The sequence below is a fragment of the Dysidea avara genome, chromosome 1, assembly GCF_963678975.1.
Source record: "Dysidea avara chromosome 1, odDysAvar1.4, whole genome shotgun sequence".
Taxonomy (NCBI): Eukaryota; Metazoa; Porifera; class Demospongiae; order Dictyoceratida; family Dysideidae; genus Dysidea; species Dysidea avara.
In genome coordinates, this window is record NC_089272.1 from 6,567,542 (window position 1) to 6,595,198 (window position 27,657).

The 27,657-nt window shown below is 37.1% G+C and overlaps 2 protein-coding genes and 4 long non-coding RNA genes across 13 annotated transcripts in view; 5 read left to right on the plus strand and 1 right to left on the minus strand.

Moving 5' to 3' along the window:
• The window catches only part of LOC136254412 (N-alpha-acetyltransferase 50-like), an 854,489-nt gene that overhangs the window by 727,635 nt on the left and 99,197 nt on the right, over positions 1–27,657 (plus strand). The window lies entirely within an intron of this gene.
• On the minus strand, positions 154–924 carry LOC136251735 (uncharacterized). The gene is made up of 3 exons (XR_010699182.1): positions 846–924; positions 718–791; positions 154–289 (listed from the first exon to the last, which is right to left on the minus strand). It is a non-coding gene; the product is annotated as an uncharacterized lncRNA (long non-coding RNA).
• Positions 11,808–12,144, plus strand: LOC136250414 (uncharacterized). Its single transcript, XR_010698541.1, has 3 exons — positions 11,808–11,834; positions 11,884–11,968; positions 12,023–12,144. It is a non-coding gene; the product is annotated as an uncharacterized lncRNA (long non-coding RNA).
• Positions 14,869–16,363, plus strand: LOC136254157 (uncharacterized). Its single transcript, XR_010700341.1, has 2 exons — positions 14,869–15,066; positions 16,139–16,363. It is a non-coding gene; the product is annotated as an uncharacterized lncRNA (long non-coding RNA).
• Positions 17,240–18,100, plus strand: LOC136254164 (uncharacterized). The gene is made up of 6 exons (XR_010700344.1): positions 17,240–17,360; positions 17,411–17,551; positions 17,602–17,682; positions 17,734–17,821; positions 17,875–17,943; positions 17,992–18,100. It is a non-coding gene; the product is annotated as an uncharacterized lncRNA (long non-coding RNA).
• On the plus strand, positions 22,639–25,298 carry LOC136239364 (52 kDa repressor of the inhibitor of the protein kinase-like). Its single transcript, XM_066030433.1, has 3 exons — positions 22,639–22,688; positions 22,810–24,187; positions 24,246–25,298. The coding sequence occupies exons 1-3, from the start codon at positions 22,639–22,641 to the stop codon at positions 25,296–25,298; spliced, it is 2,481 nt and encodes an 826-aa protein (XP_065886505.1).

The following is a 27,657-nucleotide window of genomic DNA, read 5'->3' on the forward strand; positions in this document are numbered from 1 at the left end:
ATTATGTATGTACCTACATATATGCATGCATACATACATACACGCGCGTACGCACACGCACACGCACAAACACACACACACATACACACACAAAGACACAACACAGACAGACATCAACACACACACATGCACACATACACAAACACACACACACACACACACACACACACACACACACACACACACACACACACATACACACACACATACAGGAAACATATATACATAATAGAACATCTCTATAATCTCACATGATGCTTTGGAGGAGAGAGTCCTACATACTGTGGGTCTACAACAACATACACACCATTGTTATACATGAGTGAGGGGAGGCCATACAAAACAAATACACTCTCTAGTAGTGATCTGACAGGTCAGGGGGATACATCAACCTGACTAAAGAATACGACTCCTCTATAAGAGTGCCTTATGCACTTGTAGGAGCTAAGAAACACATTTGAAAATACAGGGTATACTGGAAGAGCTCTAGCCCATGTTATACACTAATGACAGCTTGTACAATATATAGGAGTCCAGGGGCGGATCCAGGAGCTGGCATGGGGAGGAGAGAGTCCTACATACTGGATGAGACTGAGACTCCAATGGATCCGCCATTGGAGTCTACAGCCAAATTTTGTCTTTTCTCTGATTTTATAATGAATAGATATGCTGCATGTGAAGCATAAGATTAATTTGGCATTAACTATGCATTCTTACCTGTTACAAGGAAGAGAAAGATAATTATGGTCATACCAACCATTACAATAGCAGCCACCAAAAATGACCATCTCCTGTATTTAAAGAAATACACAAGAGTTCTTCAAATGTTACAAAGAATTACATACCACTTGTTATGAGCAAAGATAGCTGGGATGACAGTTCCTAGTATTGATCCAGTTTGATTGTGAGTATACCATATTCCCATTAGCAGTCCTCTCCTGTCATGATGGTTACAATCATAACACATGTACAAGTCCTCACTCACTTTCCTTTCCCAAACCAGTTAGACATTAATGCAATGATGACTGGAAACCCACTGGACTGTAATGCACAAATTACCACAAATACATAATTTTCAGCATATGTACATGACTAAAACTATCAAAGCTTGTCAATATGTATATAGTTTGGGAGGTGGGGTTGGATGGTTCAGATGACCCTCCTTTCATTGTTGGACAATTTAAAGACAAATGTTTAAGCCTTGGAGCTCTGGTATGCATATGCTAATGAAGAAGCTTTGCCAGGAATACAACTCATGGTGGTATGCTAGAAAATTAAGCAGTTTGTCAGATAGGAGTGAAACTTGAAGCCTCTGCAATCTAATAATTTTTAAAACAAGAACACCTCTGTAATCTTAGACATATGTAAATTTTAGCCTGATAATCCAACTACTCCAATGTGGTTTTTGCACCATTGAGCATTAGATTATAGAGTAGTTCTATTAGTATGTATATCAAAAGGTTTATGGTGTGTATCTGTAACCTCCAGAAACAGCATTGTGTGAGTTTAAGATAGTTAGTACTAATACATCTTATAGTTGTCATCTAATGATGTATTGTGTGTATACATCATTTTCCATCTCATAATCTATCAAGCAGTTAGATATTCAAATTTATGACCAAACCCACCCACCAACTATATTGCTCACTTTGTTCATTGATTATACAAGTACAGCATAAAAATCAATAACTCAGATCACTAACAACAGATCAGATGTATACCTTTCGATTACATAAAAGCAATGTGTATTATTATTGTTGAAAGTAGGGCTGAAACAAATACTAATACTTGGAGAGTACTTGTTAAGGATTTGGTACTCAGATAGTAAAATTGGTACTCGAGTACTCATTAAGACCACGTGACCCAGCTCACATTGTGTATTTGTCTTCAGAGAGTGACATAATGAAGGCTGTAGAGTTTTGATTAGCATTTTTTTTGTCAGGGACACTAATGTCAGTACTTCAATGCAGTGTGTGTACCATTGTTGTTACTTGAAAAGCTGTAAACTGTTTAAAGTTGGTATAAAACATGTCAAATGGGTATGACTACAAATAGCTAGTATTCGTGAGTACTCGGTTGTTAACTCTAGAGAATACTCGAATACTAAAAACCATGATCGTTTCAGCCCTAGTTGAAAGCTTGATAGTGTAAGCATTAATAGCAGAAGAACTGCTGTATAAGATAGAGAACATGCTTGTTGTGATGAAAGACTACAGATCTAGATGTACTTAATGTAGCTCTCATAATATTATTAAATTAATAATGCTCCTAGTATATGTTAGGGAGCAATGACCACAATAGTACTCCATTCACATATACTGTAGCTATTAACTGACCCGAAATGTCCCACCAAGAATCTATAGAAATAATAGTGAAATGATAATAAATGTGACTATTGGTTGTTCTACACCAATTGTACATGTTATCCCACATTGTACACACACTTTTCAGAAAACAATAATTAGGAAACCCAAACATCCTGTGGTTGACTGTAGGTGGACGCTTAGTTTAAAATCTGTTGATAAATAAACTGGCAATGATAATGATTTAATACAGTACCATATCAGTGATAGCACAAATGATGCTCATATAGTTATCAGTCTGTGGCTGATTCAGTAGCTACCAACACACAGTTACATCTGTTGGACTCACCACAGCATGGCATGGATAAACAAAACATATCTAATGTGTTAAGACAATGCTGTATAACTGTATCCATACAAATTTTTGAGGTATGTAATATTCACGGATCAACAAATTTCAGGATTTTCACAGTTTTATTATTTTCAAGGACCACCTGTTTATTGGTAACCTATTTGAAAGCATAGAGCTAACCCTGACAATTGTTAATTTCAAGGATTAAAATTTCATGGACAGCCAAGCGACCACAAAATCCGTGAAAATTAAATCCCTTGAAACTTTTTACGTATATGGTAACTGGACCACTGTATGGTAAAAAGTCAGTGTAACCATTAATTTATAGTACAAAAGTACATAGGTACATGTATGTGCACACACATGTACAAATACATACATGATCTACTTGTCATACTGTTTATGTGTATGTGATTATACTCACAACTATAATAAAAAACCCAGAAACAGACTTCTCATAGGTACAGAACTTAATCAAATTCTATTTTTGTAGTGCTTTTGCAATCTTACTTGTTACAATATACGTACAAAGTACGAAATAATTTTAAAAATATGTATATATATATGTGCTGGGTCCTATGTTCCTATGTCTGACATGTACATATGTATGAACTATATTGCTGCACTAATCAAATACTATGAATAGTGTATTCACCTAATGAACATTCATGCTATGGCATAGGAGAATAACCAGGCATAATCCAGAGTGCCAAGTAGTGTTCTTCCATTTTTAGGATCATCTACAAGAGTGATAGTCATATTAACTGGAACCCATAACAACATTACACATGTACATTACACATACATGTTACACTTTCACACCTCGGATCAAAGGAGCTGTCCAGGCTACATTTCGTATGTAGCCCAGTTAGCCAGGCTACATACAAAATGTAGACCGGGCTACAACTGGGCAGTGATTATATAGACATCGAGGCCAAAATCGATTCTGGGGATAGATTAAAACTCATGTGATTAGGATGCATGACTTGGATTTTGCCATGAAAACCATTCAGACAGAGGGTGTTTTGTTATCCTTGCCATCCTATGAGTTGAAAAGCATTGGGCTAAGGCGAAAACTAATGATATAACTTATTTATCAATCGGTTCTGCACATTTTCGAATGAGGACTTGCTCCCATCACAAGCAATTACTCTGCATGTAGTAACCACTCCACAAGCAAGCTTACCTGTCTAGGCCTTTATTGAATTCCATACTTTTTCCATATGATTAAAATGTTAAACTAGCATAACTGAAATTCTCCATGATATCTCAGGGATATGTTTCTTTATCATAACCAAACGTAACCAAAATGTACTAGCTGCTGACCCATAATCAAAAATTTTACGTATGCATATACAATACATCCAGTGGCTGCACTCATACTGGCTTGGGTGATTGATCAGCCTGATAAGTGTTATATATTAGCTGTAACACAGGGCATTCCGGCTTTGTCTGATATGTATGCCCGAGGGTTGCAGACCTGAGGGCTTGCATATCAGTTTATTAACACTTCCTTTCCTATACATAAGGTAGGCAAGAATGATCTGTTTTGTGGTTGTTCTACTAGGGTGCTAATTACATGCACACATTATGTATGTGCTCAACCTTATTGGAGACATGAGAGAGAGCAAACAAATGTACAGTAACAATATTGGAATAAACTACAGGTGCTTACATTTGCAGCCATAACTTTCATTTGCATTGGTTTACAGAGTTGGGGTTTGGCTTAAAATCACCAATTGGCAAATTGCTCAAGGAAAATGCAAATCACACAAGATATGTGACTGAATTTTTAGAAAAACATTTCAAATCATACATTAGAATTCTCGAGATAAACTTGCATTTTTTTCTTTGTAGCTTGGATGATTTTGCCAACTTTTTGTAATTTTCATCTTTCTCAAAACACAAACAGTTGCTGACACAGTCACAAATTCTATCTGTTTCACACACAACCATCATGGGTGAGTTTCTAATAGTTGGTTACATATTCTAACTGAAATGTAGTTTATCACATCAACAATATTGCCAAGTACATAGCAATGTGTCACAACTAATGTGCACACTAGGAAGATACACAAATTAAAAAATTTCGATCCATCCTAACAAAAGCTACAATTTTCACCGTGATCACACCAAATTATTGTAGTTAACATACATTTCCCAGAGTTGTCTAGTAGCTACTTGTAAAATAACATGGTTTTCATGTGTCATGGCATGACCATGCAGTGGCAGATCCAGGAGGGGGCACAAAGTACATGTGCCCCCCCCACCCCCCTCCCCTTCATCTCTTTTTAAAAAAATTGTATACAAGATTGAGATACTCTAATAGAGCACTCAATCACTCTAATAAAGCAGTCACAGTGTTTATGAAGCTACGAATAAGGATCTCAATAAGGATCTCAATAAGGATCTCAATAAGGATCTCAATAAGGATCTCAATAAGGATCTCAATAAGGATCTCATATACTTTATATACATTTGGTAAAGGACAACCATTATTGCTGCGACCTTTTTTTTTTTTGTCTTTAACTTTTTTTTCACCAAAGTGCACCCCTCCCATTCCAAACTCTGGATCCGCCCCAGGTGTGATGGATGGCTAAATGGACCTATAGCCAATTCGGGTGAGTTTTATTATTATCACTAGCAAAGCCCACCAGGGGAAACACACTAATGTACACTACAATCACATGTTATTATATTGAAAGATCAATTGTATATATATGGAATTGGTCCATTGAATGAATGTTCTGGATAATATATTTTTATACATAAGGTCAATGAAACTTGATTAGTAGTTTCGTGTCATCGCCCGCATGCTTTTGATACACCCGCATGAAATTTCATTATTGGCATTTCAGATTGAAATACTCTAATAGAGCAGTCACTTTTACTCTAATGGAGCAATCAGCTATACTCTAATGGAAAATCATTTGTTATATGGATTAGTAACGTACTTTAGCTATTTAATGCAAGAGTAATCAGTGTAAATCTCACTTTTTTGGCAGAAATCTTCATGATTGGGATGTGTGTTGTACTTTTGGAAAATAATGAATAATGAATATTAATCGCCCGCCCTCATCAAATTTTCAAAAATCTGAGCGAGAAACTGGCAATCAAGTTTCATTGGCCTAATTGTGGTAGGTGGTGAGTATCGTATGGCTACATGGCCAAGAACCTCCAGCCTAAACATTCAAATTGCATGAAAGAAAGTGACACCTGGGAAACTGTATGCAGCAATATATCCCACCTGTGAAATTTTGTGTCCCAGCCAGTCAGGGGAATTACAAGGCACCAGATCATTCCCTATGGTTGGCACACATTTCAAGAAACATGAAAAACAACCAATTAAGTGGTGAAATATTTGTAATGAAATGTGTAGTGCATTGGTGTGAACGTTTTACTTTAGGCTGTTGATATTTAGCCGGTCACCGGCTATGGATTTTCAGTGTTATTTAGCCGGCCATGCCGATTTTTTCTAAGTTCTAAAAACGTGATACCAAAAGGTTCAAGAAACGAAGAAAAAAAATGTGGTGCAGCCGGGAATCGAACCCAGGTACCCAGGTTTGAGAGGCCGACGCTCTAGCCACTGTACACCGGTGCTTGATGGCTACTCTTCTTGTTTTGTACTATTTAAATGTTACACATATAAAATACTATATAGTAACCATATACCAGTGAAGAAGAAGCCAAAGCTGAACCCGCGCCTACCCCTAACGCTAACCTGACGTTTGCCTGCTAAGCATAATGAGGGCTTTCACTGTCTGTATGAAGGTAAGTTTTTGGGTGAGTTCGAGGCGAGCTAGGGTTGGCCCGGCTTCGCCGGGACGCTCGCTTCGCTCGCTCCAACCCTAGCTCGCCTCGAACTCACCCAAAAACATACCTTCATACAACTAGTGTGTTTGATACTGGAGTTATGGGGACGTTTATACAACAATGACCGGCTAAATAAATATCAAAACCGTGACCGGTGACCGGCTAAATATCCACTTCGTTTACTTTAATGGTCTGTGTATATACGTCAACGTTGAAACCGGGTCACTACTGCTGACCCGGATGACCCACTGACCCGGATGACCCACTGACCCGGATGTGACCCGGAATAATTAAAGCCGAGGCGTGTTTCGGCTAGTCTCGAGCGAGCGAACGAGTCTACATTTTGAGCGTTCGATTCGTGTTAAGTAAATATTGTAACTTCAGCCTAGCTGTAGGTTGAAGACCAAAAAAAAAAAAAGGTCTTCACCTACTAACAATAGCTACCCCATCACCATAGATACCCTCAGTTTCGTGCTACATAATGCACTTACTAAAAAGTGGGCGTGGCTGAGCAAATGCTCGTAATGCGATAAGTGGGCGTGGCTCACGAAAGAGCTACGTGATAGCGTTTATAAGTTTCCACGTCGTCAAACAAACAATTTCGTTTCTCACGTGATTCAATCCGGGTCTGACCCGGAGAAAATGTGACCCGGATGACCCGACCCGGTTTCAACGCTGGTACATACATACAAGTATGTTAGCATCAGCATTGAAACCAGGTCACTACTGCTGACCCGAATGATCCCCCTATCGGGATATAGATTAGCAATTCAGGTAAACCTGGATGTGACCCAGATTAATAAAAACTGAGGCATGTGCCAAAAGCTACCTTTTGAGCATTCCATCACCATATTACAATGGGTAACTATATGTGAGGGGGCATAGGAAGAGGGACCTATAGAGACTTGTAACTCTTGAGTAAAAGTCAGTAAATTTCCGTTTATTGTTAGGATATTATAGTAAATTACATACATTAGGAAATCACACTTGTATTTAAATTCTTCATAACTTCATGAAACAATTGAGTATTGATTTGAAATTTTAAATATGAATAGCTGGTGAGTTGTAGAATTCTTTGATTACCATAACCCAAATTCCATGTTAACCACCATAGGTCCTTTTTCCTATGCCCCTCACATATCAGGGGCGTAGGCAGGATTTCCAAAAGGGGGGTTCTGCCCTAAGTATAGAATTTCGTAGGTGTGCACATGTAAACACGTGTACACGTGTAAACATGTGTATTCTTATAAATTCATTCGCAATAGCGAGTAGAGGTACTTGAATTCCTCTGCCTGAAGACCTGTAGCTACCCATTTCAGTGGATTTGTGTAAGTTAATTCAGTTCTAGTCAACCAGTATCACGATTTAAAAAACTTAACTCTGAAAAGGGGTTCGTCCGAACCCTTTGAACCCCCCCTGGCTACGCCCCTGCATATGATAACTATACAAGCAAGTAACAATAAGTCGGTGGACTTGGACTTGGTTCATAGATAGCAAAACTCGTTTACTATAAGTTGGTGTAGCTTTGTGCATACCTACAAACTTCATGCAGCAGTGTATTGAAACTGAATATCACATTCTTGATAAGTAGCTGTGGCTCACAGAAGCTTTTTCATAATTATTGGCTTGTACAATCACTGTGTATTTTTATGATTTGCACATCAAACATTAATCAATTAGTGGGTGTGGCTCCTCATAAGCCTGCAGGCAGCAGCTGACATGGATGGATTCATGCATACATACAGACTGAAATACACCTACCGATAAATGGGCCAGGCTTCACATAAGCCTACAGACAGTAACACATAATCCCTATATGAGTGGGTGTGGCTCATGAAAGGACTAGATTATAAAGCATAACATGTTTAAATGTTTCCACATTACCACACTAATTAATTCATTTCACATGTGATATAATCTGGGTGAGACCTGGATGATTTATTAAGTGGGACAGACCTGGGACTTGGTTGATCCAAGTAGATGTCAACATACATAGTTCACATGCATCACAAATGTACCTATGCACACACCGGTGTTAGTAGCATACCCAGGAATTTTAAAAACAGGTTTCCATTGCAGCTAAGTGACTGTTCTATTAGAGTAGTTATTATTGCCTGATTGCTTTATTAGAGTCTCTGCTAAGCATATGAGAAACTATTGTTCAACTTAGTACACTGTGTCCTATTCCATGGTTGGTTCCTGATTTTGAACACTTGAAGTCTTAATATATTAATACTCTAACAAAGCAGTTTCCTGAAACTACTGGAAACCCCCTGGGTATGTCCCCAGGTGTAGATGGAGTACAAACAGAACAATGTATGGCACACATCCAAGACACTTTTCACCTTAACAACACTGATTGGTTTCCTGTTCATATGGTAGGCAGCATAGCAACAGTAGGTCAGTAACATCACTGATATCTGGTAACTATACAATGTAATTATTGGTGGGTGGTCATGTAAGGTAAATAACATTTAGTAGCAACATGAAATGATAATGCATACAAACACATCTGGGGTATAGTGACAAGTTGTGTTACTAGCTTAACATTAAGTACCATATAGATTATTTATCACCCTCCCACACACACTATTTCAGAGTTAACCATCTGTAACAGAATTTCTTTTAATATTTATACTACATAAGCAAAACCTCAGTGATATAATTTATGTTAAGGATCTTCCACACACATCCAATTTACCAACTATAATGATTCATAACTTAAGATTATAGAACACTACTGACTTGAAATTTAATCTGTATAGTGAGCACCCACATGCTTTAATGGATGGAGAAAGTTTCGGGTCTGTATAGTTTGCGCAGAGTAAGTTATGGTCTTCCGAGTACATAGAATTGGATGTGTGTGGAAGATACCTTTTCACAAATCCAGTCAAACATACATTGTAATTGACTGATGCTGATAGTCATCATAGTCATCAAATTTTTTGGTTTACATTTCTGACACATTTCCTGTACTTGTACATATCACTCTACCATCTAATTTCCAGTTTTGCAGGAAATTCCACAACCAAATTTTGTCAAGGAGTTCTTTGTTCACATTTCTGGAACATTTCCTGTACTAGTACATACCACCTGTCCAGATGATTTCCAGTTATGCGGAAATTTCAAGGTAATTTGTTTAGAGTTCTGGTGCATTTTCTGTATTAGTACATATCACCTGTTACGGTAGTTTGCAGTTAGGCATGTAATATAAGTTTGACACATGCCACTTTTACTGTCATTGATTTGAAGTTACTATGGAATTTTAAATTGATATGGTTACACTTCAGCTCAAATTACTGTAGAATTTTGCTATAATTTTATTTTCAGTTTGTACTATGCAGTTTAACTGGTATAGTTAAAGGTAGAATTATTACATGAATATATCTGCATCCACTGAAAATTTTATCACACACTTCACAGTTTTTGTTGTCTTGCAGAATATAGAAATTAACCCATGCACCAAACTTTAATCCCATTACCAATATACCTATATATGTAATAACAAAATTATTACAGCTTGAAAAATGCTACATGCTGTTTGATATAATAGGTTTGCCCCAATTTGTAATTGCTAGCAACAGTTAAACAAACAAATGGGTGGCTTTTCAGACACTCTCTATCGAGCCCCATTGGTAACCATGGCACAAAACAAAAACAAGCAACCTATGCATAATTACGTCACTTTGTATTATGAATTATACAGGATCACCATAAAACTAAATAATATTATAGGCTGTTATGTGTCATTTCACAATAAGCAAAAAATCATTCTATCGATGAGCTGGAACAATTTTCTATACACAGCGAACTGGGAAACTCATCTCCCATACATTTTCTACAGTATCTGTTGGAGCTTCAGCACACACATTTCTACTCTTACCAGAGGAGTACCACTATAACCAGGTCAACACATAATTATGTATATGAAACCAATGAAGCTACCATCCAGTAGCCACTACTACTACTGGATCATAGCAGTAGTGGCTAGGATCCATTGTGCCACTACACTGTTAAAACAGGGGAGTAACAGTAACTAGGGGAGTGAAATATTTTACTCTGAAAGGGGAGTTTGGATTACTAGGAAAGTAACAGTAACCCGCTAAGGGTAAAGAGAACTCCCAAGTAAGTGAAGGCACCAAACTGAAGAGTTCCCATTACCAGCTAGCTAGTAGCTAAGGTGAACTCAGTGAGCCAGTATGGCTGAGGCCACATATGAATGAGCCACATGCAGGTTATAGCTGTCTCACTATGTTATTTTCTCCATTAACTAATCTGTTCAATTCTAGCCACTCATTGTAAAAAAGGAAAGTAATTATTTAGGCTTCCTTTTCGGGCAGCCATTTACTCATGTTTTATTTTACAGGCTAACCAAGACATAGTGAAGGAAACAGAGAGTACGAAAACAGGACGAATTGTTACTCAAGAATATTTTGAAATACGTATGTATAATTATTAAATACCATTTCTATTACAAGCGCATTATTTAGAGTGAAGAGTATTACCATAGAAACGGCTTCTTTAACAACTGAGCCGTGTTGAGTAGTTGAAAGCGGTTTGCTTCTCTGAGGAATTGTAGTGCTTAAAAGGTGATACTAAACTGTTTGCTTGTTCATGAATAATTACTGGACGTTCACTAGAGTCTATCTCATTCATTGTTTCTTCAGGTACGTTTGAGCTCGTATCTGAGTCGTCTCGTGTGACACACCGGTTTATTAAACTGGCTCCAACAGAAGTCACCACTGCTCGTGAGGGTTTAGGCGCCTTATTGTGATACGGCAGAAATAGTTCAAGACTCAGGGAAAGAGAATAAAATTCGGCGGACTCAGTCGTATCCGTACTGACTGGTACGTACAGTATTCAAGCTCACCGCTAGCTACTAGTAGTCAGTGTGTAAGAAGTTGAAGACTTGAGGGAGGAGAGGAAAGCCACCTAGCTTAAACATGGCGTACATATCATGTCCGTCTGCCTTCAGTTGACGTTTGCAGCCGGACACAATGATATTGCCTGGTAAGGTCAGTAGCCTGTATCATTGTCTTTTTACATAATTACATGCAGATTCACTGGAATTAACTAGTAAGATGTATTGTCTGCAGTTAACAAGAATCTTTGATACAATGTACATTGTGTGTCTTCAACTTCATCAACTTTCCAAGTTATTCTTGACCTGTAAGGAGATAATGTTTATAGTTATGTAAGCACATGTTTACTTTTTTAGCATGGATGTTTCAATGTCACTGAGAACATAGAATTTTTACAACATCCAGTAAGTGTGTTAACATACAGTGACTGTGCATCAATTTGTAAACATATATTACAGGTGCCACAAGAAATCAGTGATAGACAAACAAAATGATGAACTCCAGGTAGCAAAAAAGTTCTGTTTTGCATGATAGCAACTGTTTGCCTTTTTAGTTTACACTACCAATGCTGCTGGTCTGGAAGAATTGTTTTTACAACTTTGTTGGCAACTGTGTGTGACGTACCTTCAGCCATAAAGGTAACAAGTATATGATTGTTGAATATTTCTTTACTATACTGCTATTTACTACAGCTGATAACATGTCATGTGGCAGGAAGTAACTCCAGTGAAGTGGCAGTGAAGCATCGTTTGCTGATGAAGCCTTGCTACTGGTCTATTTTTTTCAGAGACTTTCCAATATTATAAAGCTGGACATTGAATATTTTGTCACAGTTTTGCTGTATGTCTTTAACATCATTTGAAATTTTATACGCAGTTATTTGCAGAATTTCATGGAGTAAAGGAAACGCCTTGCATGCTTATGTAAACTCTCCTAGAGTAACTAGAACTCCCTACAATAGATTTTTCAACGGGTTCCTGTTACTCCTTTGTGGGGTGTTAGTTACTCTCCACAAAAATATAGGGTGTTAAATCCTCCCTACACTGGGAACTCCCCTAGGAGAGTAACAGTTACTCCTTATTTTTAACAGTGTACAACTGCAATAAAATTTCTGGGATAAATTTATAAACTTCTCACCAGCATATATACGTATATGTAGCTAACTCAACTGAGATATTTTACTATCAGCAGCCACAAACTATAGGGTGGTCCGTTGAGAGATTATTGACAATGAGCCAATGAAGGGGACTGAATGCCATTAGGAGCTATATTGGCTACAAGAAGTACATGTCTATTTAAGGTAGTATTCCCACACAATTTATCATAGAAAAACGACTTTACATAATGTATGAGTTTGACACTACATCAAATGGGGTCGACATTGTGATGTGTGCTTTGCTTTACATCTGATGCATAATTACTTACATAGAATGCACTTAAAAGATTTTGGTGTAGCTATTTGTCAATTTCCAGTTTGGCTCAGTGGAAATTGCACATGCTGTGTAGCCAAAGCTGATCATACATGCAATCTAATTATATAATCAACTCCTTCATTTATTACAGCAGCTACTACATGTTTCAGCATGTTTCGGGCACTGAGCCAGATTGCCAGTTGCTCACAGCACTAATCACCCGTGGGCACGGAAACCATCTCTGCCTCTGGATCCAGAATACACTACTTGTCCTGAACAATTAAATTGATCAAATCTGATAAGTGTGAACCAAAGTGTAACCAAACAAGACTACCAAGCAGGGCCGGCCACCACAGTTGAGGATATAGCAGTTGTAGCATATTTTCAAGGGGGTCTGGGGGCAGGCCCCCCTCCATCATAGCCAGGAAAATTTTTAAAATAATCACTCAAGAGATGCGGCAATCTGGAACGTAATTTAGGCCACTCCAAGTCATACCTTAGTTTCTGGTCACTCCCAAGCCTACAAATGGATGCGGGCGGGCGGATGATCAGGACTTCAGGACTATAGACCCTACTGTGACAATATACTGTATGGTACTATTATTTGCTCAATTTAGCTAATTCATGTTGATTTTGTTTTTAGTCAAACTTAACCAACCGGCAACATAAGTAGTTGTGCTTCGGCAAACAATGCACTAGGAAAGTTGTTGATGGATCATGGCTAGCTATACACTGATGTATAGCATTTAAGTATATTTATTTATTTATTTAGAATATACTATAGGAAATGTTTTGCTCATGTAGCTACTTATGCTTTCCAAGTGAAATAAATGTCTCATTAGCTATGTCAGGAAAGTATTACTATGACTTATAGCTAAGTTGTTCAAATGATCATGCTCCAAAATGAAATTTAACTTCTATTTTCACATCAGAAATTCTTCATTCAAATGTGAAGTCTTAGCCCACTAGCTATGTGTTTTCCAGCCTTCTATTCAGCAAACCTTGAGAAAAGTAACTGTCAAAGTTTTGAGTCATTGAGTGCTCCAGACTAGTGTTTTTAGTGATCATCTGGGAATGTTTAAACTATAAGGGTTTCTACTTGCCAATCTAATTTTAGTTATGGAAAAGTTTAAGTTTAAGCTCACCGAATGTTGCCGGCTTTCCATACCCCTGCAGTGTTCAGTGATAAAGAATTTGAAGTTACTAGACTAATCATTAGAGGACTACATTTGAATTATAAAGTTAAAGCTATGGCCCATCTGCATGCATGGACTAGTAGTTAATGCTACTGAAATTACTTTGGTTACAGAAGTATTAGTAACAGTTATAATCTGAACAGCTATATAATCAAGGACAAAACTAGCTATAGTTAGAAACATTTTATTAGTGTGGCATATATACCTAATATTAGAGTTAAGAGTAGTGTGACTGCTCTATTGGAATCCCTGACTGCTCTATTAGAGTATCTCGATCTTTTGCAGTAAAAAATAAGTGTCTTGCTGGGTCACATGCACTTAAGCACCTGTAATATTAATAATAGTCCTCATAAACTAGGGTTCCAGGTTTACCATGCGGGCGGGTGACCAGAAACTAAGGTTTGACTTGGTGTGGCCTTAGTTAGGTGCTGACAGTTACAGCCGGCTTGCTCAACAGAATCTTTGAAGTAAGTCTGAGTGTACTGAAGGGCTGAAATGATATTAAGTAGCAAACTCTTACGTGCAATTGTATGGCTTCTCGTACGTTGGTCTGTGCACTAGAGTTTAAATTGTAGCATAACGAAAACTCTCAATGAAATAACAATACAAAAAACGAAACCGGGCCACGCCCCCAAAATACAAAAATAAATTCGGAAATGTATTACGAGTATTGGGAAGACAATGAAAATTTCGTTTACTACTGCTCTTCACACTTCGTGCAAGTACCTTTCTTTAAAAAAACGGTCGGCTTTTACATCAGAAGCTAACATACTACACGTGTACAAATTTATAGCGCCATACCTATAGGGCAAGTCTCCGCTATTTTTCGATTTGCGATAGTCACTATCGATTTCTCCCAATAGTTTTTGTATGGCAATTGTATTGTGGTTTTGGGTTATCGTGCGAAAAATGTTCCTGCGAATACGGTAGAACAATTTTACGGTCACAATCGTGTTCTCCAGTGTCTGGGGTATATTTTGATGCCAAAGTCTTTGAATTTATCTTGGCGGGATGCTCCGCTATTTGACGTTGAAGTGAAGCGATGAACGTAAACACTAACATTTCACGACGCGTACCAAGTTTCTCGCCTCACCAGGACCTCTATCTGTCCATTTCAGCCAGGATTCGGTGAGTTTAGCACTTCACCATGACAACTGTGTGTGAATGTGAGGTGGGGACATCTGTAAAGGTTCCCTAAGCAGATATAATAGGCTGGCTGTTTTGCATAAATGATTATCAATCCCGGTGAATCGAGTATAAACGGCTATTAATGTATGAAAACGTTCTATCCTTCTAGATAAAGGTTTTACAGTAGTGTTCTTTTAATTTAGAAACTAAGGTATTCTTTTATACCAAAAATTGCAGAGAATTTAGTACAGCAGATCCTATGTGTGATGGTGATTTCAGGAAATATATCTTAATTTGAATGATATTTGGGCATTTTGTATACATGTAAATCACTTGAAAGTCAGGATAGTATTTGATGTATTTATGCTAAAGACATGTACACTGCTTTATTGAGTTGGTGCATCTTTAAAAAGTACACAGGGTGCTTTAATGTTATGTTACCATACCGTACGTAGGTAGGGAAATTTTCATGGTAAAAATATTTTCGTGGTTGGTCTGAGACCACGAAAATATTTTTAACAAAAAAACTTTTACCACAAAAAAATTGTTACCTCAATTATACAGCTACGATCCAGCTACAAAGGTTATTAAAGTAAGCATAGTATTAGAATAGTTCTTGGGCTTATAATGCATTATTTAAAGGTGTCGTATCGCCACACGCAAATATAATTCGCTGGTGCCTATAAACAGCTGGCATTATTTACAGTCCAGTGCTTCATTTCAGTTTTGGTTGCTGTAATTCCCGAGCTTTGCCACTTTGCGTCTGAGTCAGCTTGAGTCCCTTGGTCAGCAAGTAATTAATTCTGGTGCCACACCCTGTTCCCACAATCTGATTGGAGGCCATCAATTTCCAGTAATACGGCCAGGTACATCACCAAAAGTATATCTACAAATAAACCAAAGAAAGATAACTTTGTGATACAGTACTAAAAAAAATTCGAGTAAGAACATTTTCGTGGGTTGTCTGCACCCATGAAAATATTTTTACTCGAAAATTTCTCTGCCTACAGTATAAAGTTTTATGCTGCACATAACATAGTTACTGGTTATTCACAAACACATCTTTTTGCAGGTGTTCAGGTGACCAGTAGTTATGCTGGATAGATTCAATGTAAGGAGGACTGGTATTTGAATGTGCTGAGAAGTTGAAGTAGCTATTCCACTGGTAGCTTGACACCAACAGTATAATACATTACTAATCATTGTTTGTATAGGAGTATGACATTGCGGTAACTTCCAAAATTTTTATTTTGTAATTTAAAGTGTGATATCTTACTGAAATAGAAAATAAATACAACACATTGTCTGTAGTAGTGTCGAATAATCTTTTAGTGGTTCTACATGTGTTGATCGTTGACATACGCAAATACCATTGCTGAATGATCAATTATAAATTACTTACACCTCTACATTTTGAAGTATGAAAGGCTTCATAATAATGTTGGTAAACTAGTAGTATTTCATATCGGTTATTTCACGACTTCACACTCAAGTAAGAATTGAATTGTTTTTGCTATGTCACACTTCTGGTAAATACCCTGTGCACCATACATCCCAGTAGGATGGGTTCGGGATGGTTTCGACTGGGCTGTAACTGCAACAAATGTGAAATCTCGAAGCACACTACTTGTACATCTGCCATTGCTACCTGTCATCAAAGTGTGAAATGAGGAAGCATCATTTCTGGAGCAACAGTATTCAGCACTGAAGAAGGGATTTCCTGCTGAGTGGGGTTGGCTACAGCTTTCACCTCAGAAAAAGAAATTATGTACTCCAACAAAACTAGGTTTAAAAATATCCTGAAGTGTCAATTATGACAGCATGGGTACAGAGAAACCTGTCTTAGTGGTCATCTGTATAGGTACAGAAAGGCCACCTGTCAACATAAAATTTATTTTGATTTTTTACCTTAAGTGAAAAGTTTGTCCACCTGTCTATTGAGGCCAAGAAATGTTGGCTCAAACATGACCATGCAGCTTAAACAGGTTTCACTGTATGGGATTACTCTCAACAGTACAATGCAATGTGTCAGATGGGCTACTGTAAGGAAATACAAACAGCATACTCTTTTAGTATACCCTGATGCGTTATAGTTAGTAGACAGAATGTGACTTCATTGATTACAACTATAACAGAGAAGCTAAATAGCTACACATCAATGTTTTTCACTACTTTTTATCAACAGCTGACGGCTGCTACCTTGTCTGGCACTGTAAATGAGTTGAGTGCTTTCGAGAACCTGTTCTGTCTTGTTTGTCCTTATTTCACTGATCATGCTTGTATTGCTAACAAAAGTAAGTTCACTGAGAGTATGCAAATTATATTATATTTAGTCTTGTTTCAGTTGTACTTAGTGATTACAAGATTCTTGGACTTGGTTATGAGTGTATCAGATGCTTCTTGTGAGCTTACGTAACACGTTAGCCCAACAAAGTCACATACTAAGTGGCTGTTTTATGTCTGGTTAGACTCACTGATAACACCTGTAAGTACACCAAATAATCCAGAATATGAATTATGTTTGCCTCCATTTAGGGTTGTGAGACCTGGTCTTATCAGACTTGTCTTAGATGTACATGGATTGTCGGTCTCAGTTTTAAAAGATTGTTACAAACTGTAAGTATAATGGTTGTTCAGTATACGCATTATATTTACCATCTTTAATAGAGTTGTGGGACCTAGCCACCATTCTACATGGTAATACTAGGTTTCCAGACAAGGTCGTGGTTTTATGAGATTCTTATTGTTACAAACTGTAAGTCCAACGATTATCCAGAATACACATTATATTTACCATCTTTGTATTAGAGCTGTGGGACAGTTCTACCAGACGACTAACAGATTGTCACAGAGTTCTACATAGTGATGATAATACAGGTAATTTGTAATGGAACTTGTGAATTGTATTTACTGCCTTAGCTGCAGTTGGATAAAGACTGATAAATGACGAAATTGATTTGATACTGCCATGGCCAAGGTGACATTGATTTACTAGCTGTACCTATTGTGGTTTTAACATATTTACAGAATTAAATTCATTACAAATATAATTATAGAAATTATTTAATTAAGGTAGCCACAGATTATAGGAAAGTAAAAAAGTACAGTAGTATAGTAGCCAATATATGGTTGAAATAGGCTTAGTATAGTCTGATAATACACTGCAGTATATTAGTGATTTAATCTCTAATATATGACTGTCTTAAATGTATTCAATAAGCTTGTTATAGTAAAGTCCTAATCTAATAATATATGCTGTACTATTTCATTCCAATACTAACATAATAAGACTGTTATATACCTTATTATTCTGAGCTTTTTTCACAGTGTAGGGCCTTGTGAGAAGGCTTGGTATCTTCTAATGTCTGGATAGTTACCTATGTCTGGATCCCTGTCCAGGTTAGCCCCCCTTTCAAAAAATCCTAGATCCGCCCCTGGAACTTGTACGAAAATTTCTTACATGAAAATTTTGTATAACATTGAACTACTCTAAAAGAGTAGTCATTCACGTAAATCATTAGTATTAGTATTAATTTCAGGAAAAAGGCACAGTCTGTGAATCCTGCTCAATTACAAGCATACAAATCAATCATTATAAAAATAATGATAATCAGTCCAATGTTTATCTAAGAGATTCTTGAATGAAGTTAATGAATCAACATTAACAATGTAATCAGGTAAACTATTCCAGTCATTAATTATCCTGTTCGAAAATGTGTAAGCCCTTCCAAACTTGTTAAAACTCTTCTTATATAATTTGAAATTGTGACCTCTTACAGGTGTGTAAGTAGTTGGGGAGAAGAAAAATGAAGCATCAACATTAATAAGTAGACCATGTAATATCTGATACACTAAAATCATGTCTCCTCGCTTCCATGTTTTTACACAAAAATTTTTATCATGAAATTAACAAACTTTTGGTCTTACTGCGTGATCATCATTGCCAGCTATATAGGTGTTGGAAATTGACATCGCTAGTGCTGTTGTGAGGCCTACAGTACACTATGACAATCATTTCGTAAATGCCCTTAGGATTGTTGGGAGTTGGCATGCATGGCATGAAGTCAGACAGTCACTTTCAACTGCTTCTTGGCATGTGATGTTTTGATTAAAGTAATGACATGTGGGATGCTTTTTGTTTCCATCCTATATTATAAGCACTAATGCTTGGACATACACTCATGCTTCATCACATCCATTGTTCTGTGTATATAAAACAAATACATTAGCTATAAATATGTATATGCATGTATACTGTATATACATATACACCATGGACCGGATCACTGTTGATTGATTTTAATTTTAGGAAAGAAATCATGTCAAAGGCTAAAATTAATGACAAGAAGAATCTAGTATAGATCATAAACGCAATTGGTGCATGTAGAAAAGAAATATGTGACCCGGTCTGCAAAAGGGGTCTTATATAATAGCCTTTCCAAACTGTCGAGTTTGACTAATCATAACTCCTCGTGCTTTCAACCTATCACCTTCATATTACACCAAGCCATATACGTAGTGCTACGTTAGGGGTATAAGGGACTAAATTTCAGGATGATACTACATTCACAAGTCAAGTTACAGGTTGCCAAGTACATGCAATTGAAAAGGCTATAAGACCTTTTTGCAGACTGGGTCACATATATATCTAGCTTGGTTTACCAGTTACCTGTCTGATTGTACAATGTCAACATGTGAAATCTGGTGGCCAGTTTTCAGAGTGGATACCACAGGGAAGTGGTCTATGGCCCTTACTTTTCTTGACATACATGAATGAGATACCTTCACAAGTCAGACATGGAAAATTGGTGCAATGTGCAAATTAAAGATAATAATATAGCTCTAATCTGCTCAGTTGGTCTATATAACTGAGAATTTACATTCTCAAGCTGAGCTCTCTGTTTGAGAATAGAACTGTTGTTATTGTACTTTATTGTGTTAACTGCCACATGGAAGAACGGCCCTACCAAATGTGTACATTGAGTTTAAATCAATTCCATGCAATTAATCAATTAATTATCCTATATAGCTGGCCAGATATCCTCAACGTGATAGAGTACTGAATTAAAAGACAATGTGCAAACTATTCATCACAGAGTGAAGTATATACACTGCAGCACATACAATAATCATTTATTGCTTTATATAATATAATAACTGATCAAAAAGTGGCTGGCATATCATACTGTATGGTTGACTGATGATTGTCACAACTTGCAGTACCGTATAGCTGGTAATTTTCGAAAGGTTTTTATTTTCGGATATTTCGAAGAGGCCCTTCTCTTCGAAAATAAATTCCCACGTCCAGTTGTTTTTCGAAAATAAATTCCCACAAATGAAAGCAACCGTCCAACTTTCGCGATTCGTTCGTGTATTCCTCGAGTTTTAGCTCAGTATTGCTGATGATAATGGGTAAACTGTATCATTACTGTACCAATAACCAGAAAACAGGTGATCCAGAATGGGAATTGATGCCGTCTGCTCTAGAATCCATGGTGAACAGGATACTATGAGCTAGCTATGATCGAGCGTAATCGTGCCAGTGAGTTCACTCCACCCAAGACTCACTCAGTCTTCTCTCCAGTGCACAGGAATGGGGATTATTCCATCAGTAAGTCAGTTTTCGGCAAACATTTACGCATCTTCATAATTTGTGACACGAATTTCCGTTTATTTGAAATCCATCCGGACTTCGAAATATGCACTCTTCGAAATTAAAATCTTTCGAAATTCAGGTTTTGCTTCTTGTACGAAAATTTCTGTTTCGAAAATAACCCGCTATACGGTATACTATATAGTATGATTTGGCTATATGCATAGTTCCAATTCAGTACCTATGTGCTATCTAATTCAATCTGAAGTCTGTTCATGTGCTGTTGTGGTATTATTGAGCCCAAGTCAAGTGAAGGTAGAAGTGTACCTATAATCGGATCGGCTACATTGAACCTAGCTATATGGTATATTTTTACCAATATCGGTATCGGTATCGGTACAGAACAGCAGGAGGACCGATATTTATACAGTAGCAATAGTTTGTACATCAAATAAACGGATTATGCATTAATAGTTTTCTGCGTTATCCATGTGGCTCTGGCTTATTGTTCACTACGCAAAAAGCGCTAAGCGACAAGAAGCCATATAAATACACGTGATTCTAGTGTTTGTTGCTGGAGCGCTTGTCACAGTCTTTACAATTGAAGTAGTTACAGAGTACCTTTGTAATAAAAGAAGGATCACAGGATAACCAAGGAAACTTGCTGTACCAGTTCTTACAAGCCATTAGAATGCAGAAATATCCGTTTAAGGCTTCATGGGAGTATATACATAAAAATGTTTGTGGGTGCCTAATTGTCTGGATTGCACAATAGAAACCCAAGCTGTATATCACCACAGGCAGAGTATAGCAATGAATACATGCACATGTCGTAGGGTAGGTAAATGTACACTTTCGTTTGCTTAAAATATTAATGTAAATGTTGGATTATCGGCTTCTTTTGGTTGCATCAATATCGGATATCAGTACATGCCAAAAATCCATATCGGTACACCTCTAAGTGAAGGTATATCATACTGTATTATTTCACTCATATTGAAAATTAACTGTGATGTAATCATTATACATTGATATTTTTAGTCATTCAATATTATTTTAATAGACAATATCATGTTGTACTTGTATTACATAAAACAACTTGATCTGCTATTATTTACAAAGCAAATTCTGTTTCTTGAAGGGAAACTGATTCACTGTCTGAATTATGCAGTATTCTTGCAGCTTTTCTACAGCAAAACAAGTACCACACATAACAAAACAGCATTTTCACTATTAACAATTATGCAAGTACATACATTACAGCATGTACAGCATGCATATTTTAGTGTATGCATGTATCTCAAGCTTACAAGCATGTGTGACTGTTCTATTAGAACATCTTGATCAAAATATACCAACTCACTGTTCCTCATGATCAGTGTCCACTTCCCAATTGTTTTGCTAATCAACTTTACTGGCTCATTTTTCAAAGAAATGGCTGAAATCATGTTAATGCCAATAAATTTCAACAATATACATAGCCATTATTAGCATTAACATCATTTGCAGCTATTTCTTGGCTGTTACTTTTGATTTCACAACTTTTTTACCCAGGCTTTTAAGGCTGCACCATTTTTCACAGTTTGGCTGTTTTTGTGTGGATTTCACTTCTTTTTGTACTTTATAAGATACTAAAATCTGACTTTGGGAAAGATTTTACTTACATTTCTACTTTTCTATACGGACACAATAATGATTATTGAAGACAAACTTATAAACAGTGGCATAGCGAGGGGGTTTTCCTGGTTTTCTGGAAAACCGCTTTGAAAATGAGTTTGAAAAATTTATTAAAAATTATTTATGTAACAATATAAATATTCCCCATGCAAGTTTTATACTAACTGTAGCTAACTACCTTGCCACCTAGAATAGTGAGATGCCTTAAATAGCGCTTGCTTGAGCTTTAATATAAATCAAATACCACACTCGAATAGTTTATGGTGTGCTTTATATAGAACACTGTTTATAGTGCTTGTGATATGAAGCGTCGTGGACAGCGAACTCTTAGCGATTTTTTCCAGAAGAAAAGGTAAGAAACGTTATAGAAATAGATAGCTGGGCTGAGGTATGGTTTGACAGCGATTCAGTTTGTGACAGTTTTGAGTGGCATGCAGAAGTTAAATTTTTAATTATTTGGCTCTTGTTTTTAGCCACATTGAGGATTCCGATGAGGTGCCATCTAAACAGGGGCCTGCCACAGCTGAATGTACTGAGCCTGATTCTGATTCTGTGCATTCAGACAATGAGAGTTTGGATTTAGACAGGCCAGGCACCCCTAGACCTCTTGATGATGCCTTAGTTGTGTCTCCAAGTGCTGATTCTGACTCTGTGCATTCAGACAATGAGAATTTGGATTTAGACAGGCCGGGCACCCCTAGACCTCTTGATGATGCCTTAGTTGTGTCTCCGAGTGCCTCTACAGTAACCGACATGCACAATGAGCAACTGCCCAGGGATTGTGAAACCCTTTTGAGAAAGGGTCTGTCAGATACCAACAAATTAGATATTTTGCTTAATTTTTCATCATTTAATCCTCCTTCATCATACCAATTTCCTACCAAGGTTGAATTTGGAAAGAATCGTTCTTTTCAGCACAAATATTTGCGATTATACAGTTGGCTTGGGTACACATCCAAACTTGATGGTTGCCTTTGCCTTCCATGTTGCTTGTTTGGTTCAGATGGTGGTAATGCCAAAATTTTTGTTGAAAAGCCTTATTCAAACTGGACTGCTTTGAATCAGAAGCTAAAATTACACTCTACTTGTCCAACACACGTTAAATGCTCACTAGCTATGAAAAGTTTCAAAGATGCACATGCTGGTGTTCAGCCTACCATCAACACCACCATGAATAAACATAGGCAAGAGCAATATGATCTCAATTGTAACAGGCTTGATGCAATCATAGATTGCATTGTTTTATGTGGGAAACAAAATATTGCACTACGGGGACATAGAGATGCAAACAGTCAATTACAAGCTCAGTCCAGCAATCAAGGAAATTTTAAAGCCATCTTGCAATTTAGAGCTCTTGGTGACAAAACCCTTCAAAAGCATCTCACTGATGCCCCTAAAAATGCACAGTATACAAGCCCAGATACACAAAACGAAATAATTTCAATTTGCAAGCATTTGATTTGGGACAGATTGTCAAAGCAAGTGGCAGAAAGTGGGGTGTATTCTGTCATTTGTGATGAATGTACTGACAGCTCCAATAAAGAACAGTTATCTTTGTCAGTTCGATATGTTGCAAACGATCGGGTGTGTGAGTCTTTTGTGGGATTCTTTGAACTTAGTGAGGGAGTAACCGGTAGAGCAATTGCAACTACGATTGAGAAGGCTTTAGCTGATTGTCATTTGGATCCACCCAAACTGAGAGGGCAGGCATATGATGGGGCAAGTAACATGTCAGGGAAATACAAGGGTTGCGCTGCTATAATTCAACAAAAGTATCCACTTGCTATATATTCCCACTGCTGTTCCCACATACTTAATTTGGCTATAGTGCAGGCATGCCGCTTGATTCAGGTCCAGAATATGCTTGGCATTATTGATAAAGTTTATAAATTCTTACAATCATCCAAAGCGCCAATATTTGCTGAACACTTTCTGTGCTGCTGCTGATGGTTTGTCAACAAGCAAGTTGAAATCTTTATGTAAAACCAGATGGGTCCAAAGAATTGATGCCCTCCAAATATTTGTTGAAATGTTTGAAAGCATCATTAGGGCATTTGACCAAGTGACCACCAATTCATCAGATTGGTCTAGAGATTCCACCACAGATGCAATGTCACTTTCTAAAGCCATGCTCAATTTCGAGTTTATTATCACATTGCTTACGGTTGAAAGGTATATGTCATTCACCCACAATTTAACCACATCTTTACAAGCCAAAGCAATGGATATTATGAAGGCTACTGAGCATGTTGCTACTCTGCGGAAAGTCTTGACCGATGTTCGCTCAAATATCAATGATCAATTTCATGTCCTCTTCAATAGTGCATCACATCTTGCAGAGAAGTATGAGGTTTCAGTAAACACTCCTCGAAGGTGTTCTAGACAGACAGGTCGTGAGAATCATCCTGCTGAGAATGCAGAAGAATATTATTGTCGGTCGTTGGCTATTGCATTCTTAGATCACCTGGTGACTGAAATTGACAGCAGATTTACATCTCATTCAATCAAGGCAATAAGATGTCTAGGAATCATTCCTTCTTGCTTTTCATTAGAAGAGAAAGCAACTGATGATGAATTATTGGAGTTTTTTAGGTCTGATATTGATAGCACTAGTGTGGCTAAGGCTGAGCTTGACATTTGGCGCTCGTATTTTGAAGGCAAGACGCTTCCCACTACTCCTAAAGCCTGCCTGGAACATGCCAGTCCACTTCTGTTCCCACACATTAGGAAGTTCTTGATCCGTATGATGGTAATTCCTGTAACATCATGTGAAGCTGAACGATCTTTCAGTGCACTTCGAAGGATAAAAACCTACTTGCATTCCACTATGAGTCAAGAAAGATTAACTGGACTGGCATTGCTAACTATTCACCAGCATTCATCACTAATACCGTCAACAGCAGAGATTAGGTCACAATTCCTGCAGAAAAATCGTAGAATAATGGAACAAAAATTAATATAACCTAGCTGTAACTTTAAGCATACATGTATAGAGTCAATAACTTACTATTTGTACACACTATTTTTGCATGCATTTTGGGTGTAAAACTCAAAAATTTTCTGGGGGGCTGTGCCCCCCAGACCCCCTGCTCTGTCATTTGGAAAACCCCTTTCAAAATTCCTGGCTACGCCACTGATTAGTATGTATATCAAAAGGTTTATAGTGTGTATCTGTAACCTCCAGAAACAACATTGTGTGGGTTAAGATAGTTAATACTAATACATCTTCAGTGGCGGATCCAGGATGGGGCATTTGGGGCAAATGCCCCCCCCCCCCCCCCCCCCTTCAAGATCGAGATACTCTAATAGAGCAGTCAATTACTCTAATAAAGCAGTCACAATGTTCATGAGGCAGTGTAGCTTACCTATGAAGCTACAAATAGGATTTTATTTTACATAACAGACGTGATATAGTTGGTAAGGATAACTAGCTATTATTGGTGTGACCTTTTTTTTTTTTTGGTCTTCAACTGGTTTTCAGCAAGTTTTTTTGGTCTTCAACTGTTTTTCAGAAAGGTGCCCCCCCCCCTCTTTCGAAACTCTGGATCCGCCCCTGATCTTACAGTTGTCATCTAAGGATTATTGTGTGTATACACATTTTCCATCTCATAATCTATCAAGCAGTTAGATATTCAAATTTATGACCAAACCCACCCATCAACTATATTGCTCACTTTGTTCATTGATTATACAAGTACAGCATAAAAATCAATAACTCAGATCACTAACAACAGATCAGATGTATACCTTTCGATTAATTACATAAAAGCAATGTGTATTATTATTATTGTTGAAAGTAGGGCTGAAACAAATACTAATACTTGGAGAGTACTTGTTAAGGATTTGGTACTCAGATAGTAAAATAGGTACTCGAGTACTCAATAAGATCACGTGACCCAGCTCACATTATGTATTTGTCTTCAGGGAGTGACATAATGAAGGCTGTAGAGTTTTGATTAGCATTTTTTTTGTCAGGGACACTAATGTCAGTACTTCAATACAGTGTGTGTACCATTGTTGTTACTTGAAAAGCTGTAAACTGTTTAAAGTTGGTATAAAACATGTCAAATGGGTATGACTACAAATAGCTAGTATTTGTGAGTACTCGGTTGTTAACTCTAGAGAATACTCGAATACTAAAAACCATGATCGTTTCAGCCCTAGTTGAAAGCTTGATAGTGTAAGCATTAATAGCAGAAGAACTGCTGTATAAGATAGAGAACATGCTTGTTGTGATGAAAGGCTACAGATGTACTTAATGTAGCTCTCATAATATCATTAAATTAATAATGCTCCTAGTATATGTTAGGGAGCAATGAACACAATAGTACTCCATTCACATATACTGTAGCTATTAACTGACCTGAAATGTTCCACCACGAATCTATAGAAATAATAGTGAAATGATAAAATACATGTGACTATTGGTTGTTCTACACCAATTGTACATGTTATCCCACATTGTACACACACTTTTCAGAAAACAATAATTAGGAAACCCAAACATCCTGTGGTTGACTGTAGGTGGATGCTTAGTTTAAAATCTGTTGATAAATAAACTGGCAATGATAATGATTTAATACAGTACCATATCAGTGATAGCACAAATGATGCTCATATAGTTATCAGTCTGTGGCTGATTCAGTAGCTACCAACACACAGTTATATCTGTTGGACTCACCACAGCATGGCATGGATAAACAAAACATATCTAATGTGTTAAGACAATGCTGTATAACTGTATCCATACAAATTTTTGAGGTATGTAATATTCACGGATCAACAAATTTAAGGATTTTCACAGTTTTATTAATTTCAAGGACCACCTGTTTATTGGTAACCTATTTGAAAGCATAGAGCTAACCCTGACAATTGTTAATTTCGAAGATTAAAATTTCATGGACAGCCAAGCAACCACAAAATCCGTGAAAATTACATCCTTTGAAACTTTTTACGTATATGGTAACTGGACCACTGTATGGGAAAAAGTCAGTGTAACCATTAATTTATTGTACAAAAGTACATAGGTATGTGTGTACACACATGTACAAATACATACATGATCTACTTGTCATACTGTTTATGTGTATGTGATTATACTCACAATTATAATAAAAAACCCAGAAACAGACTTCTCATAGGTACAGAACTTAATCAAATTCTATTTTTCTACTGCTTTGCAATCTTACTTGTTACAATATACGTACAAAGTACGAAGTAATTTTAAAAATATGTATTATATATATATATATATATATGTGCTGGGTCCTATGTTCCTATGTCTGACATGTACGTATGTATGAACTATATTGCTGCACTAA